Raw genomic sequence first — 17,925 nt, 5'->3', positions numbered from 1 at the left:
ACAAGCTCTCATCCCCAACATTTAAATCTTACTCGCACCTTCTCTTCCTTTCCATCCTACTACTCCTAGCAGCAGGTGATGTCTCTCCAAACCCTGGTCCCTCCACTACTCAGCCACCTGGTTCAAACACCAGAAACCACTACAACCTAATACCCATTCCATGTAATTCTCACTATAATTCCTCTTTTAAAGCTGCCCTCTGGAATGCACGCTCTGTGTGCAGCACCTTTAAATCTACTTCCATCCATGACCTATTTATCTCACACTCCCTAAACCTACTTGCACTAACAGAAACATGGCTCTCTCCCTCGGATACTGCTACCCCTGCCTCACTGTCCTTTGGTGGTCTTCACTTTACCCACAATCCAAGACAAGCAGAGATTAAAGGTGGCGGTGTAGGTTTTCTTCTCTCACCCCACTGCTCCTTTAAAACCCTGCCCACCCCCCCTTCCCTCTCTTTCCCATCATTCGAAATTCATTCAATTCGCCTTTTCAAACCCTTCTCTGCTAACATTGCCGTCATCTATCGTCCCCCTGGTTCCCCTCTCCTCTTCCTTGACCACTTTGCTGCCTGGCTACCCTACTTCCTCTCTTCCAACATTCCATCCCTAATTCTTGGAGACTTCAATATTCCCATTAACCCACCTTTAACCCCAGCAGCCTCTAAACTACTTTCAATTACTTCCTCCCTCGGACTATTGCAGTGGGCTAATTCTCCCACTCATGTAGCTGGCAATACCCTCGACCTTATTTTCTCCTATTCATGTACATTATCTAATATCTGCAATACTCCATTTCCTCTCTCTGATCACCACCTCTTATCGTTTGCTCTCAATTACCCCCTCACCCAACAACCTCAGCCTAACCCCCCTCAGCTCAGGAGGAACCTTAACTCTATTGACCTCCAGCAGCTGTCGGCTGACATTGATTCACAACTGCTATCCATCCCTTCCCTCTCCTGTCCCTCACTGGCCATCTCCACATATAACACTACCCTCACATCTGCCTTGAACACTGCAGCCCCACTCCAAACATGCACCACGAGGAGAACACGACCCCAACCTTGGCATAATAAATCAACACGCTATCTGCAGAGTTGCTCCCGCTGTGCTGAACGCTCCTGGAGGAAGTCCCGCACCCAGGCAGACTATCTTCATTATAGATTCATGTTGCTTTCGTACAGCGCAGCCCTTGCCCTCGCCAAACAGTCCTACTTTTCCTCTCTCATTAGTTCATGCTCCCGCAATCCCAGACGTCTCTTTGACACTTTTAATTCCCTTCTCCGCCCTGCTGTGGCCACCCCCCAAACTAACCTTACAGCTGATAGCTTTGCATATTACTTTACTGACAAGATTGAACAGCTAAGGAAACAATTCTCCCCTCCTTGCCGTTCTCTTTCTCAACCACACATAAATCATGCATTCCCTACCCTTCAGACTTTCTCCCCAGCTACTGAACAAGAGGTGGCTGCACTTCTCCATTCCTCTCGCCCCACCACTTGCCCACTTGATCCTGTCCCATCTCACCTCATCAGATCTCTCTCCCCTTGTCTTGTGCCTATCCTAACACACATCTTTAACTGCTCTCTCTCTTCTGGCACTGTTCCTGCTGACCTTAAACATGCCACTGTAATACCTATCCTGAAAAAACCATCTCTTGACCCGTCCTTCCCCTCGAACTATCGTCCCATATCCCTGCTCCCTTACTCATCAAAGCTTTTGGAAAGACTTGTCTTTACCCGTGTGTCTCACTTCCTTAATTCCAACTCTCTCCTTGACCCTCTTCAGTCTGGCTTCCGCCCTCTCCACTCTACTGAGACCGCTCTTATCAAAGTGACTAATGACCTAATCTCCGCTAAATCCAAAGGTCACTACTCCATATTAATTCTCCTTGACCTCTCTGCTGCCTTTGACACAGTTGATCATTCTCTCCTCCTTCAAACTCTTCAATCACTCGGTCTCTGTGACTCTGTCCTCTCTTGGTTTTCCTCCTATCTCTCCCAACGCTCATTTAGTGTCTCCTTTTCCAAGGATACCTCCTCCCCTCGCCCTGTCTCGGTTGGAGTTCCCCAAGGCTCTGTCCTTGGTCCCCTTCTATTTTCTCTTTATACTGCCTCTCTTGGAAAACTTATTGCCTCTTTTGGATTCAACTACCACCTGTACGCTGATGACACTCAGATATACCTCTCCTCACCGGACCTCTCCCCGGCCGTCCTGCAACGTGTCACTGCTTGCCTCTCTTCCATCTCTGACTGGATGTCGTCACGCTTTCTCAAACTTAACCTCTCTAAAACTGAACTCCTTGTCTTTCCTCCTCCTAATACTGATCCTCCTCTCTCACTCTCCCTTCAAGTCAGTGATATCCACATAAGTCCATCCCTACAAGCGCGCTGTCTTGGCGTCATACTTGACTCTGGTCTCACCTTTGAGTCTCACATCCAGTTTGTTGCCAAGTCCTGTAGGTTCCAACTCAAAAACATAGCCCGCATCCGCCCCTTTCTTACGCAAGATGCTACCAAGGAGCTTGTCCATGCTCTAGTAATTTCCCGCATGGATTACTGTAACCCTCTCCTGATTGGTCTCTCCAAAAGCCGTACTGCCCCGCTACAGTCTGTAATGAATGCTGCAGCTAGACTGATTTTCCTATCCAGTCGGTCCTCTCACACCTCGCCCCTCTGCCAGTCCTTACATTGGCTCCCTGTATCCTATAGGAGTCAATTCAAAGTGCTAACCCATACATTTAAAGCACTGAACAATTCCAGCCCCTCTTATATCTCTTCACTGATCCAGAGGTATGCCCCTCCTCGTACTCTCCGCTCTGCCCGCGACCACCTCCTGACCGCTGCTCGCACCCGTACGGCCAACTCACGCTTGCAGGACTTCTCACGGGCGGCTCCTCTCCTATGGAATAACTTGCCTACTGCCATCAGACTCTCCCCTAGTCTTCAATCATTTAAGAAGGGCCTTAAATCCCATCTCTTCAGGAAAGCGTATGGCCTCCCAGAGTAATCTCTCCCTTACATACCTGTCCCTATGGGATAGTGCTTTGCTCTCTCCTCCAGCTCTGCTTCACTCCTACTTGATATTTCCTATCCTAATGTTTCTAATACCCCACTTCCTATAGACTGTAAGCTCATTTGAGCAGGGTCCTCTTCAACCTATTATTCCTGTAAGTTTTCTTGTAATTGTCTTATTTATTGTTACATCCCCCCCCTCTCAAAATATTGTAAAGCGCTACGGAATCTGTTGGCGCTATATAAATGGCAATAATAATAATAATAATAATAATATAGGAAATGACATTCTTCCAGCTGTCTCAACTCGTCAATTCTAGTGTTCAAGATGCTATACTGTAATAAATGTTTTTTTTTACTGGGACAAGACTTTGTACGCTATTTCTAGCATCTTACACTCTACTGGATGTGAAAGTTTCACATATGATGGAGGCGGAATGTTTTCACCATTTTGGAGGGTCAAACAGAGCGTAATGGCATGTTTCATTAGATCAGGCTTGTCTCACAGGTCTTCAAAAGGGGTTATTGGTCTGTGGGGATTTGGTTTGAGGGGCATTTGATTTGTCAATCTTTAGTTGTTTATATTGGAATTTCTACATGAGTGTACTAATTGAGTCCCCTTAGAATATAACGTAGTTGTTTTGACTGTGCCTGACATGAGTGGTTTACTATATAGGGTCAAAAAGGACGTGTTTCCTGCACAACCTGTGACAGTAGTGATCAAGTAATTTTTACTGGGCACTATTTAGTGTCGGTAGGATATAGTGGAATTTTTACTGGAGGACCCATTTGACTAGTTTTAGTGCATCTTAGTATGAGTATCTAATGATGCCCTATTTTTAGAAGATCTTCGATTTTTAGACTCCTATAATGTTTCTATTGTAAATGCCTCTGGCCGTAAGAAGCTGCAAAAGGCTAAATATATATATATATGGCTGCGTTAATTACAGGATAATGTGCGTTCAGAATGGGTGGCTAGCTAGATTCTAGTACTCTAAATTTAGGCTTGTCAATAGGTTTTTGTTTGTGTCATAGGATGGTCTACAGACTACAGTATGTTGAATGGTTTGTAATTAGGAAAAGCAATTATGTTGAATGTTTGTCAGATAAAGTTTTATAGTGTTATGTGGTAGCTTAAGATTAAGGTGGCAAAAAGTAGTGAACACCACCAAAGTCATGATGGTACAAGACTCTGTAATCTGAAAGTCGTGATGAATCTATTGAATATAGTCAGAGCTCTGTTTTATATTCTTTGAGTGCTTGCAGCTCGGGCAACTTATGCTAACAACCTGCTATCGGCTATTAGATGGACTAGTCCAGTATAAGATCTTTGAAGACTGGGACTTTGGTTCCATGTTGTCAGAGTAGCATTTAACTGCTTGCCCTTGCCATAAATTACCCCAGGGATGAGCTGCTGCTCCTATGGGGTAAACCTCAAAGAGGGCTGAGGTCTCCTGAAATGATGGTGGGCTGACTCATGGGCCACATATTATCAGATACAGCTGCAAAGCCAGTATGGGCTGCAGCATCTGTCCACAGGGGAATTGAACATGGTCTTCCCCTTCCATTTTAGTAAAAACTCATGCCACATAAATAAATTTGTCTGAACTTGGAGACAGAGTGAGACGATGCTGTCATCATCAGGAAGACCTGGCAAGAGACAGACTAGCTGTAAAATGATCGGCCCTGAGAGATTATGCACATGGCAAAATTTAGTGAACCCAATGAAGATCCCTGCGTGAATAGGCACCTTGAGTAAAGAAGTGGTCCATGTCTTCTCAGATTCACAGGATCTATTCATCTGGGAAAATGTACTGCATTAAAGTAGAGTCCAAATGCATGCCAAGAAAAAAGCAGACTGGTTGTGGGGCCTCGAATCTTGTCCTTTTGTAATTGGATATCTACTTTAGAGAACAAGGCAGTAATACTGAAAATGTTCTGGAGGGGTGTTAACCTTTCTCTACTGACAAAAAAATTGTCCAGGTAGCAAATCACTATTGAGGACTGATCTTGACCCAGAAAGTAAGTCTAGTAGAAAAAAAAGTTATTCTCTCTTTTTATTGAATGCCATGTAGGTGCTCCTTTCTTCCAGTCCAAATGCGTGACCTCGTGTCCTATGTACAAACAGATTTTTAAGACACTGGCTTGTATTGGCCCCAAATAGATTTGGGTTCATAAAATGGGGGATGAGTGTAAGGACCCAGTATAAAACCATTGTGTAACTCTTTCTGAATTAATGCATCTGCTGTGAGAGGGTAATTTATTGCAGATTGCAAGTTCTGACATTCACGTGTGTCTGTTGGTAGTGAAATGATACCGGTGTAAAACACTATGGAAAAACCCGTGATTATCCACCAAGTGAGTGGAGGTAAAATGTTAAGTTGTCTATATTCACTTTGGTCAGTAATTGTTTGAGAACCAATCAGTTTAAGTACGTGATTCTAGTGTGTGCCCTAAAACACAGGGAGCAGACATGCAACTAACTACATGCTCTGAAACGGCAGCTTCCGGCATTAAAGTTATTGCACATCTGTGCTATTCCCAAGAGCACGATAAATCTGCCTACTTTATTTTTGAGTCCTCTCTGTTCAGGTTTGCATGAGAACTGTGAAAGCCTGGTTCGTAAAGGGTGAACTGGCTTCGCTTGAGCACAAGTTGGTGGAATGGGAACTGAACGTACATGCAAAATGCAAACAGAATACGCAAACATGGTGGCTTGATGTAGATCAGACCTGCATTCTTCAATGTAGGAGGGATTAGGATTAATTATTTCACATATTCTGGTAAGTATTTAGGACAAGATTTGTTAAAGAAGGGTGATACTTGAAACTTAAGCTACTGTAAGTTTTGCTCCTTCAATAAATGGTGGTAGCATGGTTTAGTGAACTAGAAGTGGTTGCACTGCCCCTTTCCTGCTTTTTAGCATTTATCCTTTAGTGTTGTTTACTTTATGCACATATTTAAAGGGACACTATAGTCACCCAGACAAATTCAGCTCATTGAAGTGGCCTGGGTACGGTATCCCTGTCCCACTTAGTCCTGCAATATAAATCATTGCAGTTTTAGAGAAACTTCAATAATTACTTTGCAGGACTAATACTACCTCTACTGGCTGTCAAATAACCATTACAGGAACTTCCTGGATCCTAATGGACTTCTGGTCACCTAAATGATGCTGGACGTCCGCACACCCTGGAGGAGGACATCCAGTGTTTGTGAAATCCCCATAGGAAAGCATTCAGGGGAGAGCCGAATGCGCTCACAGTGCATGCATTTTCTCAGACTAACCTGTGTATGCGTCCACAACGGCCAATACAGTATTTGCCGTTATCAGGGAAGCATGCTTCCTATTTCAGAATTATTGTTGGACCCTTACCACTGGAAGCATGGTTATTCATGGCAGCCCAGTGTGCATCCATAAGTGATGCGAAAGGAGTATTTCCCCACACCCATCTCATGGGGCAGAAGCTTGCAGACCACTCAGATGGATATACTTATACCCCCACTATGTTTAAGATGACCCAATGTAAGAGTATGACAATATTTAATTAACAAAAAAATGCCTTTTTCCATATGATGTGTATATCATCTAATATGATATGTTCTTCTCAATGGGGAGCTTTGTTGTTCTAGTACATTGCTATATGTCTTGCTTCATATGGTTGAAGAAATAAAAAAATAAAAAAAAAATAAGTAAATATAAAGAAAATATAAAAACAACAGCTCATATCTAACTACATATCTAATTCGTTACAGCCAAATCAATGTTTAGTGGGTCTACTCTATATGCAGCTGCATACTCCTCCCACTCCAAGTGGAGATGATCCAGTCGGGAGGGTTTCATTCTGGACTGTGGGATTTATTCTCATTCCATAAATACCTATCCAGTAGATGTTGAAGGTGCACATCCATAAACTGTAAGCAGCCAAGATCCACAGCATGACCAGCTCAAGCTCTGCATTATGTGTGCAAAACAAAAACAAAATTGATACAAACCACCTTTAAATAGATTTCCTGCTGTCTGACAGGTAGTTGGTGTTGGGAGGGAGGGGGGTTAATGCAGATGAACAAACATTAACCAATTACCTTCAAATCATGTCAGCATTTCCTAAAATATGGTTGCCAGTGACACTGCACCTCCTACTCCACTACTTTCATTTTCTATACTTTGTTTTTTCTTCATGTCCATCATTACTTTAATGCGGTTTACCAAAATATAACCCCCTCCTCCACACAAAACAAAAAAAAACAACAACCGCAAAACACAAGCTTAGGCGAAATGAATTGGAAATGTTTATTTTATTTCAAAGGTTAATATGTATTTAAAATTATTTACAATCATGGTAATCTTGTGTAACACATTGTTTCTTAAAATTTTTATTTCGAAAAGGGAAGGAAACCATTAAAAATCTGAATGTACATGGTGCAAGACTTCAAAGAAAGCAAACATTATCAGTAAATATGTAATCTTTCAATGCCAGATCTGTGTGTATTAATCAAAATGTTAGAGACAGTAATGCTTCCACATGATCCGACCTGTATTAAAAAACAAAAAACATCTGGAGACCCTTTCATGTATTACAAACTATGGAATCGGTCTATTTTTACTTTAATTCCCCAAGGAATGCTGTATTTTATCATTTATCTGGTCATTTACAAGATTAATCAAATGGGTCACTGTTAGGTTTACTTTTCTCCTGTCTTCTTGTTACCTGCTTTCCATCTCTAGAAATTAGATTTTCTTGCAGCAGCAAAAGGCATGTCCCATATACTAAACATATAATCTTTCTATTACTTAACATACAAGCTATTCATCTTAAGGCATTACTAAACCCGGCCTTGCAACTGTTGTAGAACAAATCTTGGCAAAGCGATCACAGTGAGATATGTACATTATAGTTCAGGGTAGGAAACCTTCAGCACTCCCGATGTTGTGGACTACCTCTCCATAATGCTAGCAAAGCATCAGGGGGACATGTAGTCCACATCTGAACGTTGCCCAACCCTGTGCTAAATATAAGACAATACTACAGGGATGATTGTATTTTATAGAGGAACAATGACCTCAATATCACATAACAAAACTACTTTAAGTAAACACTTTGTGCAAGGTTCAACTAACCGTATAACTCTCAAAACAACCAATATATCATCATTCGATTTATATTGAATTGCTTTAAAAGTTGGCATACACTTTCTTGCCTGCTGCCTCCCACTCCAGCAACCCTATTTCCGGAAACTCCATAGGTGTTCCACTACACATTGGTCTTCCTTGCTCCCTCCACCTCTGAACAGTGATTGCCTTGCATGGGGGAAGTGTCCTCAAGCAGAGCCAATCCTCCCTGATTACGCCAACATGGCTTTACATTGGCATTAATACAGAGCAATAGCCACTACATTCGTAATTACTTGGGGGAATAACTAACATGGAGAATATCCTCTAGGAGAATACTCACCATAGAACTCAAAGCAGATTAAAAATGTTTCCCACTTGTCAATCATTTCTAAAGAGATTTAAATTAAAATCTATACATACATTTTTGCAACCACAATCTATAGCTTACATTTAATGCTCTTAAATCTAGTTCTAGTTTAGGTTTAGCATGACCAGTACATTATAAACAATAACTGTGTTTTGATAGTTCAATTAGACATTAGGATCCAGGAGTGTCAAAACGGACTCTCTCTGCTAAGCGATACAGAGCTCTCCTTATGCCGGCACTCATGGTATCATATACTAAAATACAAAAAGAAGCCAGTTTGCCATAAATACACCCCATTCCCAAAGTCACTCTGGTAATACATTGTCGCAACATAAAAGAGCCCAGAATTCTAGGATGGGGAAATGCTTTAAAATAACAATCAAAGATTTTACCCAAATACTGTATCTTAAATATCCAGACTTAATCCTATAATAAATAATCTTAGATGTTACAAGCTACATTTGGTTGAATTCTGGGAAAAAAGATCACCAAAAATATAATGCCAACCAAGAGAATTTGTCTTGAAGTGTGAGTTAAACCTTATACATATTCAGAATCCTCTAGACAATAGTTTCCCATTCCACTGGTCTACAAGAGGCCAAAAGGGCCTACTCTTAAAGTCCCCTCCAATGTGAATGTATTTACGCTCAAAGACAGCAATAACTTATTTCACAGTCTACGCTTTAGGAGACACACAAATCTGCAGGGTCAAAAGAACACAAATTCTATAAATTATAGCATTCTATCCATCACTTAGCCAAAGTAATAGCAGTTTTCCTATGGTCACCTTGTATTCTGAAAATTGCACTCACACAGAATATTACCAGGATAGAGGTGCTATGTGTGTATATACATGTCTCCACTTATAGCTAGTGCCATCAGATATGCCCTCTTATGTAAAATACACTACGCTGATATCTATTTGACAACTGCATCAATTTAGGTAGGATACGAAGACTTGTCATGTGCATAATAGCTGATGGATTAGAAGGATAATCGCCATTTGATAGAAAATTCGATCATTGTCCAAAGCGAGGACATAAGTAGAAACATACTTACTTTAATGGCTAGGTATCAAACCATTAACGAATTAAGGGTTGAGAAGACCACTGGTAATTTTCATAAATTTGAAGGAATTTACTTAAGCTATGGCCATTTATCCTACCAATGGTAATTTATATTCAGACTGTGCCACAGGTCTAACTGACCTGTGGACACAAAGCATGCACATCAATCATCCTCTTTTAAATCATGTCAAGGGCTGTTTGGCAGGGATTAATCTGCCTTCTCATACACTGGCCTTTAAGTTACACAAACAGTGAGAACTTAGAATTTATGACAATTGCAATATCAAAATAATGTTTTGATTAACACCTTGACAGAAATACACCAAAAAATAAGGGTTACAAGAATAAAAATCCTTTTCATCACAAAGATCATAATGACTATTTTGACTGGGATGGTGGCAATGGTTACAGTTCAAACGGTGAATGGATTATAGTTCTTCCCTACCACCCTCTGAGAATCAGCAGAGGGATTAAGAAAAATCAGTTTTTCCTCAAAAAACAAAAACACAGAATGGTTATCGGCACTAAAGGCATTTATAATTTTTCCATAGACAGTCCAAGAATCGGCTCATGCAGGGCGTCCTAGACAGCAGCTCATGCCATCTCTACATTGTCCACCTAGCAGAGACACACTGCTTCGATTAACTCCAGACATCCTGAGAATAGCGCCCCTTGGTCATCAGTTTCTTTATGTAATCCACTGCCTGAGCATGTTCCATTTTACCGTACTCCGCAACAATTTCATAGAAAATATTCTGTACATCACGGGCCATATTCCGGGCATCACTGCAAGGAAAGAATAAATAATTAACAGCCAATATACAGTTTGTTATATCTCTCTCTCTACATATACATATACACACACACACACACACACACACACACACACATATACATACACATATATATATATATATATACACACACACACATACACATACATACACTTTTTTTTTTTGGCTTTAATAACTAGCTTGGATGCTTTAAGTTGACTTTCCCATTAAGTTAACATTGCATTCAACAAAGCAAAATAATGGCTTCTGAACCCTGACAAACAGTCCACTGCACTTTCAGATATCATTGGATTCTTAAAATGTACCATTAAATCGAGTATTGAACTTGAACATTCCAGTTTCTAAGAGAACCAGTTTAAAGTGAACCTGTCTTTACAGGTTCATTTTGTATCTTTATGACACTATTTATTGCCAAGTGTTAGGTTATCAATAATTAACCATCTTGATCAAAGTTTCATGGACATTAAACTTATACAACACCCACTCCCTGTTTCTCTTTCTTCCTGCCACAATTGGCCCTGCTAAACAATCCGGGATTACCCACTCATGACACAGACACACTGGCTTCCTTACCAGTACAGAACAAAGTGACATTGATCTTATATTCCTCTGACAAAGAGCAAAAAAAATATCTGCAGCAGCCACTGTAGAAATCAGTATATCATTGACATAACCCTCCATGGACATAAACAAGATTTAGCGAGGCCATCTATAGCATGTATAGATCGATGTAGCTGGCTAGATATATGTTAATGACTCGTTTACCATTTAAAAATAATGCTGTGTGTACTGTGTGCAGAACACCGAGATGCTACCAAGGTTTGCATAGGAAGAAGTTGAGCTTTAGTTTTATACTAACCCACAAATATAAATGTGTGCATTATCCTCGCTGATCAGTTTCCACACATGTTCTTTATTTTTCTTCAGAAGATGCTGAACATAAACCTACAAGAGAAAGTAAAGAGTGTTTATACTTGCAAATATTTGTTCAAAATACAATAAAAAATAAATAAAAAAAAAAAAAAAAGAGAAAAACTAAACTATACAACTGAATCACAATGCAATGCCATGCAAAGCATATTTTCATTAAGTGGGATTAAGGGTGTTTCCCAACTATAAAGGAGGTAAAACACCGTTTTAGGCTAGCAAAACTTGGCTCAATACATTTACCTTTAACAAACACTAAAGCATGATCTTATGTGTTTCTCATTACCAATTTCTATGACATATCAAATACTAGGGACTGCAGTCATTTAAAATAGTATTGCTAGAACATCTGGAAAATTAATAAAACAACATTTTAATTAAAAGCAGATTGGTGACGTTTGGCTAAATGGTTTTTACCAAGCATCTTCTTTGATCGTGTACCATCATCTTCCAAGCTATTTTACCAAATTGACAAGAGTGACCATTGTGATACGCTCCATAACCATTTCTACTCAAATATGAAGAAATGTGTAATATGGCAAAATGTGACCTCACCTTCTTTTCTTGGTCCCTGGAGAAGGCCACATTGAGCTGAGTAAGAACACCTTCCTTGTGAAACCGAGCGAGTTCTTCTTTGTAAAGGTAATCTTCATGTTCATGGCGGCATCCATAATACAGAACAGTTTCTCCAACATCCTTGCCTGAAATGTACATCGCAATTCAATGCACAGAAAATTACCAATATAATAAAAGTAATAATAATATCCCGTTGTACTTTAAAGGAACATTCTAAACATATCTGCGCATTAGCGGTTATGGTGCCAGAAGTGCTCTGGCATTTTAGAACAGGTTGCTTTCTTACGAGGGGTCTACCAGACACTACCTGTCTGCACTACTACTGCCAGAAAGACAGACGCTTTCGGCCAGGGCTAAGCTTAGAGGTGCATTGCTAAGCTTTAGCTCATTGGCAGATAGTGTTCTGCTGATGCCCTTGCATGTGCAATCAAGAACTTGTATTAACTGAGATTTTAAATAAAAAAGTTTGGGAAAGATAAGGTTTTAAATAATCATTCAGATTTTTCCTCAAGGTCCAGGCTCGCTGATAATAAACCAAGAGTCAAGTGTTTTTCTCCATTAATTAAATAACATAGCCCAAGCCAAAGTTCAATATGCCAATGGGAACGAAAAAAAATTAACTTTAACTAGAGCCGTATGACATGATGGAAGTTGTATGGAAACTAAGGAATTTTATAAAACCTAAAAGCACATAAAGGCAACCCCCAATAAATAAATTACAGTTTAACACATCTAAATCAAGCAGGTCATCAACATTAACCCCCTTAAAGACATATCATGTACAAAAGGACTGTCCACATATAATCGGATTTGTCCAACAGATTGTCAAGAAAGAGTTAAAAGTGAAAACACTTGCTTCTGTAATCGTGATGTATGGCCTGTGTTCTGTTTAGGAACGGACTCTCTAAAAAAAGCAGTTTGTTTTTACTGCAATTATTGTGTAGCCAATTTCCTTGGTTCACATACCCTTGCCAACGATTTAGATATATCAGCCAGTAGTAAACAAACCAGGGCAGAATAAGACAACCCCACTCCAATTTACTTCTAACCCCTGCTCACCTTGCTGCTTTAGCCACTCTCTCTCCTGGATGAAACCAACAAAGGGGGCTATGCCAGTGCCAGGCCCAACCATGATGATCGGTGTGGCAGGTTTGAATGGAAGCCGAAACTGAGATTTGCGTACATACATGGGCACTGTAGATTTGTGGCCATTGTCACATGGCTGCTTGTTTTTCAGCCAGTTTGTGGCCACACCTTTGTTTTTCCGACCAGTCTTTGTTTCATACTCCACAAGCACAGCACAGATATGGACAGAGTTGGAATGAACCTACACAAAGATAAGGGAAGCATAAATGGCATAATGTTTCAAAAATTAAAAACCTAAAGATTATAATTGACAGTCAGAAAAAGAAAATAAATAAAACAAAACTTCAGTAAGGGATACTAGCAAATACATTATGATAATGTTTTTGGTTTTGTTTTTTTTAAAACACTTTTTTCTACAAGACACATATGGGTAAGTTTCATGAGAGAACGGAAGACAAATTTTATTACCTTCATACAATTGATCAATTAGATCAAACATGTTGTGCTTATCACTTTATTCAGAGTTTCACTTTTATTCATGCATGCTTTCTATTTTATATTTAAATGAAACAAATGGAAATATATATATATATACACAATAACCTGGAAAACAGATGGTTTGTCTTGCAGAGATATAGATATATATATCTGCAAGACAAACCATCTGTTTTCGAGGTTATTTTATTTATTATCAGTTTTCATCTGGACACAAATGGGTGTTTGCCAATATGAGAATTCAAATAGAATTTTGAAATTAAGAAGAAAAAAAAAATAAACTGGAAATTTTTCCAGTTTAGCTACTCTGGCCTTATATTTTAAATTCACTTTAAATTCTTACTTCAGTAAATAACCAACACTGTTTAGACCCTTCAAATGGCTCTACACAAATTTTGATGACAGTTTTACTTCCTTCTCTCGTGACTTGGAAGCAAATTGTAGCAACGTGCAATCAAATCTTCCAGCTCAAAATCAATTTGCTAGACTAAAATAGGTTAAATGGGAACTGTTGACAGACTGTATAAATCTCTTTAGGCGTGAGCTTCCCTGCATAACATTTCTGCAGATGAATTATGTTCTAAAATAACTTCTGAATAGTTTAATTAGGTTTATGTGTAAGTTAGTGGTAGATTTCAATTAAACTGCAGAATAAGCTTTAGGCCTGCAAAATTAATTTAAATATTTTATAAATGTTGCTAAATAACAGGGGCGCACAGACAAACCATATGCACCACTGAGCAATATGGGAAGTATCTAAAGATCCCAGTGTTGCCATGCTAGGTATTACATGTTTGGAACATAATTTTACAAAAAGGATTGTAGACCGAATGCGAGCTGTACAGACCAGCAGCAGGCACTGTTTTTAAAAAAAGAATGCAGAATAGTTCTTACCTTTGAAGAAGAAGCAATGGAGTAATAACGGGCTTGCAGACGTGGCAATAGTTCAATAAGGTGATCAAGTGGGGGACGCAAAGATGGAACATCTTCCAGTATGGCCAAAATATTCCTTCTTGATTCCACAACCCAAGAGAGGTAGAGAGCCTACAAAAAAAAAAAAAAAATATATAGAAATAAATACCACAAGACAGGAAACATGACCAGGATACTGGAAAATGTGTCTCTAAAAGAGAAACCATTTTGGATTCCGTATGTAACTTTGATAAAGAACATCTTCAGCACCATTAGTTAAAAAAAAAAACAAAAAAAAAAACGACTTGTCCATGTATCACCACCACCACCACAGTGGATTAATATAAATATATAAGTACAGGTACAGTACAACATGCTTGTCCCAACAGATATAACTCACAAAATATTCATACCACCCAAGTGACCCTTATTTAATGCTCTGCCCTCTTATCTATTCTTCAAACCCAAAGATTTTTTTTTTTATATAGGAGCTCAGCATTTTGGTTTTGTAAGTGTGTGTATATATAAAAAAAAAAACATTGTAATTGTGTTTTATGGTTATGCATAACGGTTACACTAAAACATTTTACAATGTAGTAGGTTTAAACGAGATACATTGAGTTTGCTCTAAATGTATACCATGAATGTCTACAATAGCTTGCCTATGGCTGCACAAGAAGTCTGCAACTTAAGACGTACACTGCTTCATTTACTGTTGATCTTAATCCACAGTCTGTGAGATGGTAGTGGGGGACATATGTATGTCTGTCATTCTCTCAGTTCATCTTTAACCCCTTAAGGACACATGACATGTCTGACACGTCATGATTCCCTTTTATTGCAGAAGTTTGGTCCTTAAGGGGTTAAATATCTACCTACTACATTGTTTTCCCCTCACAAAAACAAAACCAAAACAGATATACTCAAGACTGTTCCGCACAGCCCAGCATTTGTTGAAGGTTTTAAATTTGACATAACTCGCTGCTAGTGGCAGTAACATTGGTTTATAGTACTGGTTTATCACATAGCAATGAGATTGGGAATTACAGGTCATCATATCAAACATGGTAATTAGAAGTTCAGTTCTTTTAGTGATGGTTCTGAATTTTAGATACAATTTAGATATACCTGCAATGGTGCACATGTGGGATCTACTATGTGGAGCAGACATCTAGAACCCTAAAGGCCTGTTTCAGGGAGCACTGTAGCTCTGTGATTAACTTCCTTTTAAATGCCTTCATGAAGCGAATTCTAATAACTTGGACATCATGGTAATTGGTCATGTAGAGGAGAATTTGTTGAGTGTCTCTTCTGATAAAGTTAGGTTAGTTCTCACAAAGGAGACTAGATGGATCTTCAAATTGGATACCTTACACCTTAGAGCAAGCATGTCAAACTCGCGGCCCACAATGGACGTCTTTGCGGCCCAGCGAGCGGCAAGTACATGCTTGGTGTTAAAGCAGAGTAGGCACCTGCTTTCCCCACATTGCAGGTGCCTACTCTGCGAAAATTTACCGCGCCGGGGAGGAGAAGGTGGTGGATGCACCTCACTGTTCCCTCGTATTCCGGCACCCAACATCATTAAACTGCACACGAGGGAGCAGTGAGGAGCAGGAAGGCTGAGCTCCAGATAGAAGATCCCCAGTGTATCCAAGGGATAAATACAATGTCAGTGTGTGCAAGAATGTGTGTCTGTGTGCAAGAATGTGTGTCTGTGTGAGTGTGTGTTTGTGTGTGTCAGTAAGTCTGTCAGTGAGTGTGCCTGTGTGTCAGTCAGTGAGTGTGTGCACGTAGGCATGCAACGCCATGTAACATTCCAACGTGACGTCGACATGCTCCACCTTCACAGGGGTTTAGGAAGTAGCGTGAGGATCCGCTTTGGCACAGGGTGCAGACGGCGCCACTTGGGGTATACCAGAGGCCGGACTCGCATACCTACAGCGGCAATGTGAGTGGAGTCTGCTTTTTAGCTAGAGGATGATGCTGGGGTTTAGTAGAGGGGGATGCTGGGCTTTTTTTTATACTGTACTTTTCAAAATAAACCTATGTGCGGCCCACATAAACTTTAACCTCGTTTATTTGGCCCTTGCTAGACTGAGTTTGACATGCTTGCCTTAGGGACTTAAAGGAAGAATTGGAATATCATACCTTGTAGGTTAGTTGATCTACATCCATATATTGGTGTATTGTTAAATAATTATTTTAGGAGGAAAATTGGTTTATAATTTTGTAATCTGCTCTTTAAACAGGGTTTGCCCATACAGAGTAGTTTCCCTTTTAAATGAATAAGTGATTGAGAGTTAATTGCATTTGCACTCTGGGACTGCTATGTTTGTGAACCACCTTATACCAGATACTATGCACTGCACAAGTCTTAAAGTCTGCTAGACGGCCGAAAACCATAGACAGTGGATTTTAATTTCTTTTTTTATTTTTGACCACATGTTGGTGACTTTTGGCATTGGACTGTTTCTAGTCAACCTGTCACTGTGGGCATTTTCCTTATTATTCTTATTATGTTATTATTTATATAGCGCCAACAAATTCCGCAGCGCTCTACAGTGGGTGGACGAACAAACATGTAGTTGTAACCAGACAAGTTGGACACACAGGAACAGAGGGGTTGAGGGTCCTGCTGAAGGAGAGGAGACTGGGTCAGCATCTAATGGAGGAGGGAAGTGAGTTCCACAGGAACAGTGACTTTCGAGAAGTCTCGAAAGCGAGCATCAGAGGTGGGAGTACAGACCGAAGATAGACGCAAGACTTCAGTAGAGCGTAAGGGCCTAAATGGGCTTATTAGGGAGTATAGATTGGTGTGAGCAGCATTATGTAGAGATTTGAAAGAAAGAACCAAAAATGTAAATTGAGCCCTATATCTTACAGAAAGCCAATGTAGGGACTGACAGAAGGGTGAGGCGTGGGCGGACAGGAAGAGAAGACTCGCCACCGCATTCATTATGGACTGTAACTGCGCAAGTTTGGAGCACGTAAGACCACTGAGAAGCGGATTACGGTAGTCAAGGCAAGAAAGGACAGTGGAATGGACCAGCACCTTAGTTGCATCTGGCATTAAGTAGGGTCAGATACGCGCAATGTTTTTGAGATGGAAGCGGTAGAATTTGGAGATAGACTGAACATGAGGCGTGAAGGAAAGGTCGGAGTCAAAGAGAACACCTAGGCAGCGAGCCTGCATGGTGGAGCTGATGGTAGCATTGTTGACTTGGAGGGAGACAGATATAGGAATAGCAACACTTGAGAGAGGAAAGACCTTGGGGGACACAAAGAGGAGTTGGGGAGAAGAAGCAGAGCCAGAGAAAGAAACACTGAAAGAGCGCTGGGAGAGGTAGGAGGAGCACCAGGAGAGAGCAATATCTTGTAGACCGATATTGCGGAGGATGAGAAGAAGCTGTTGATGATCAACAGTATCAAAAGCCGCAGGAAGGTCAAAGAGAATTAGGATAGAGTAGTAACCACGAGATTTTACAGCGAGTAGATCATTGGATACTTTGGTCAGTGCCGTTTCCACAGAGTGCTTAGCACGGAAACCAGACTTAAGCAGGTCTAGCGGAGAG

At 40.3% G+C, this 17,925-nt stretch overlaps 1 protein-coding gene across 2 annotated transcripts in view; it reads right to left on the bottom strand.

The window, feature by feature from the left end:
• Positions 1-7,293: 7,293 nt before the first annotated feature.
• LOC134612363 (NADPH--cytochrome P450 reductase) overlaps positions 7,294-17,925 on the bottom strand; it is a 68,761-nt gene continuing 58,129 nt past the window's right edge. For both annotated transcript variants that reach the window (XM_063456701.1, XM_063456710.1), the window contains 5 exons: positions 14,336-14,485; positions 12,920-13,187; positions 11,840-11,985; positions 11,217-11,302; positions 7,294-10,349 (listed from right to left, as the gene is read on the bottom strand). In XM_063456701.1, the coding sequence (XP_063312771.1) occupies positions 10,205-10,349; positions 11,217-11,302; positions 11,840-11,985; positions 12,920-13,187; positions 14,336-14,485 (795 nt within the window). In that variant the 3' untranslated portion in view covers positions 7,294-10,204. The remainder of the gene's footprint in view (positions 10,350-11,216; positions 11,303-11,839; positions 11,986-12,919; positions 13,188-14,335; positions 14,486-17,925) is intronic.

Source organism: Pelobates fuscus, chromosome 1 (assembly GCF_036172605.1).
Source record: "Pelobates fuscus isolate aPelFus1 chromosome 1, aPelFus1.pri, whole genome shotgun sequence".
Classification (NCBI taxonomy): Eukaryota; Metazoa; Chordata; class Amphibia; order Anura; family Pelobatidae; genus Pelobates; species Pelobates fuscus.
This window is presented reverse-complemented; position numbering and strand designations above follow the sequence as displayed.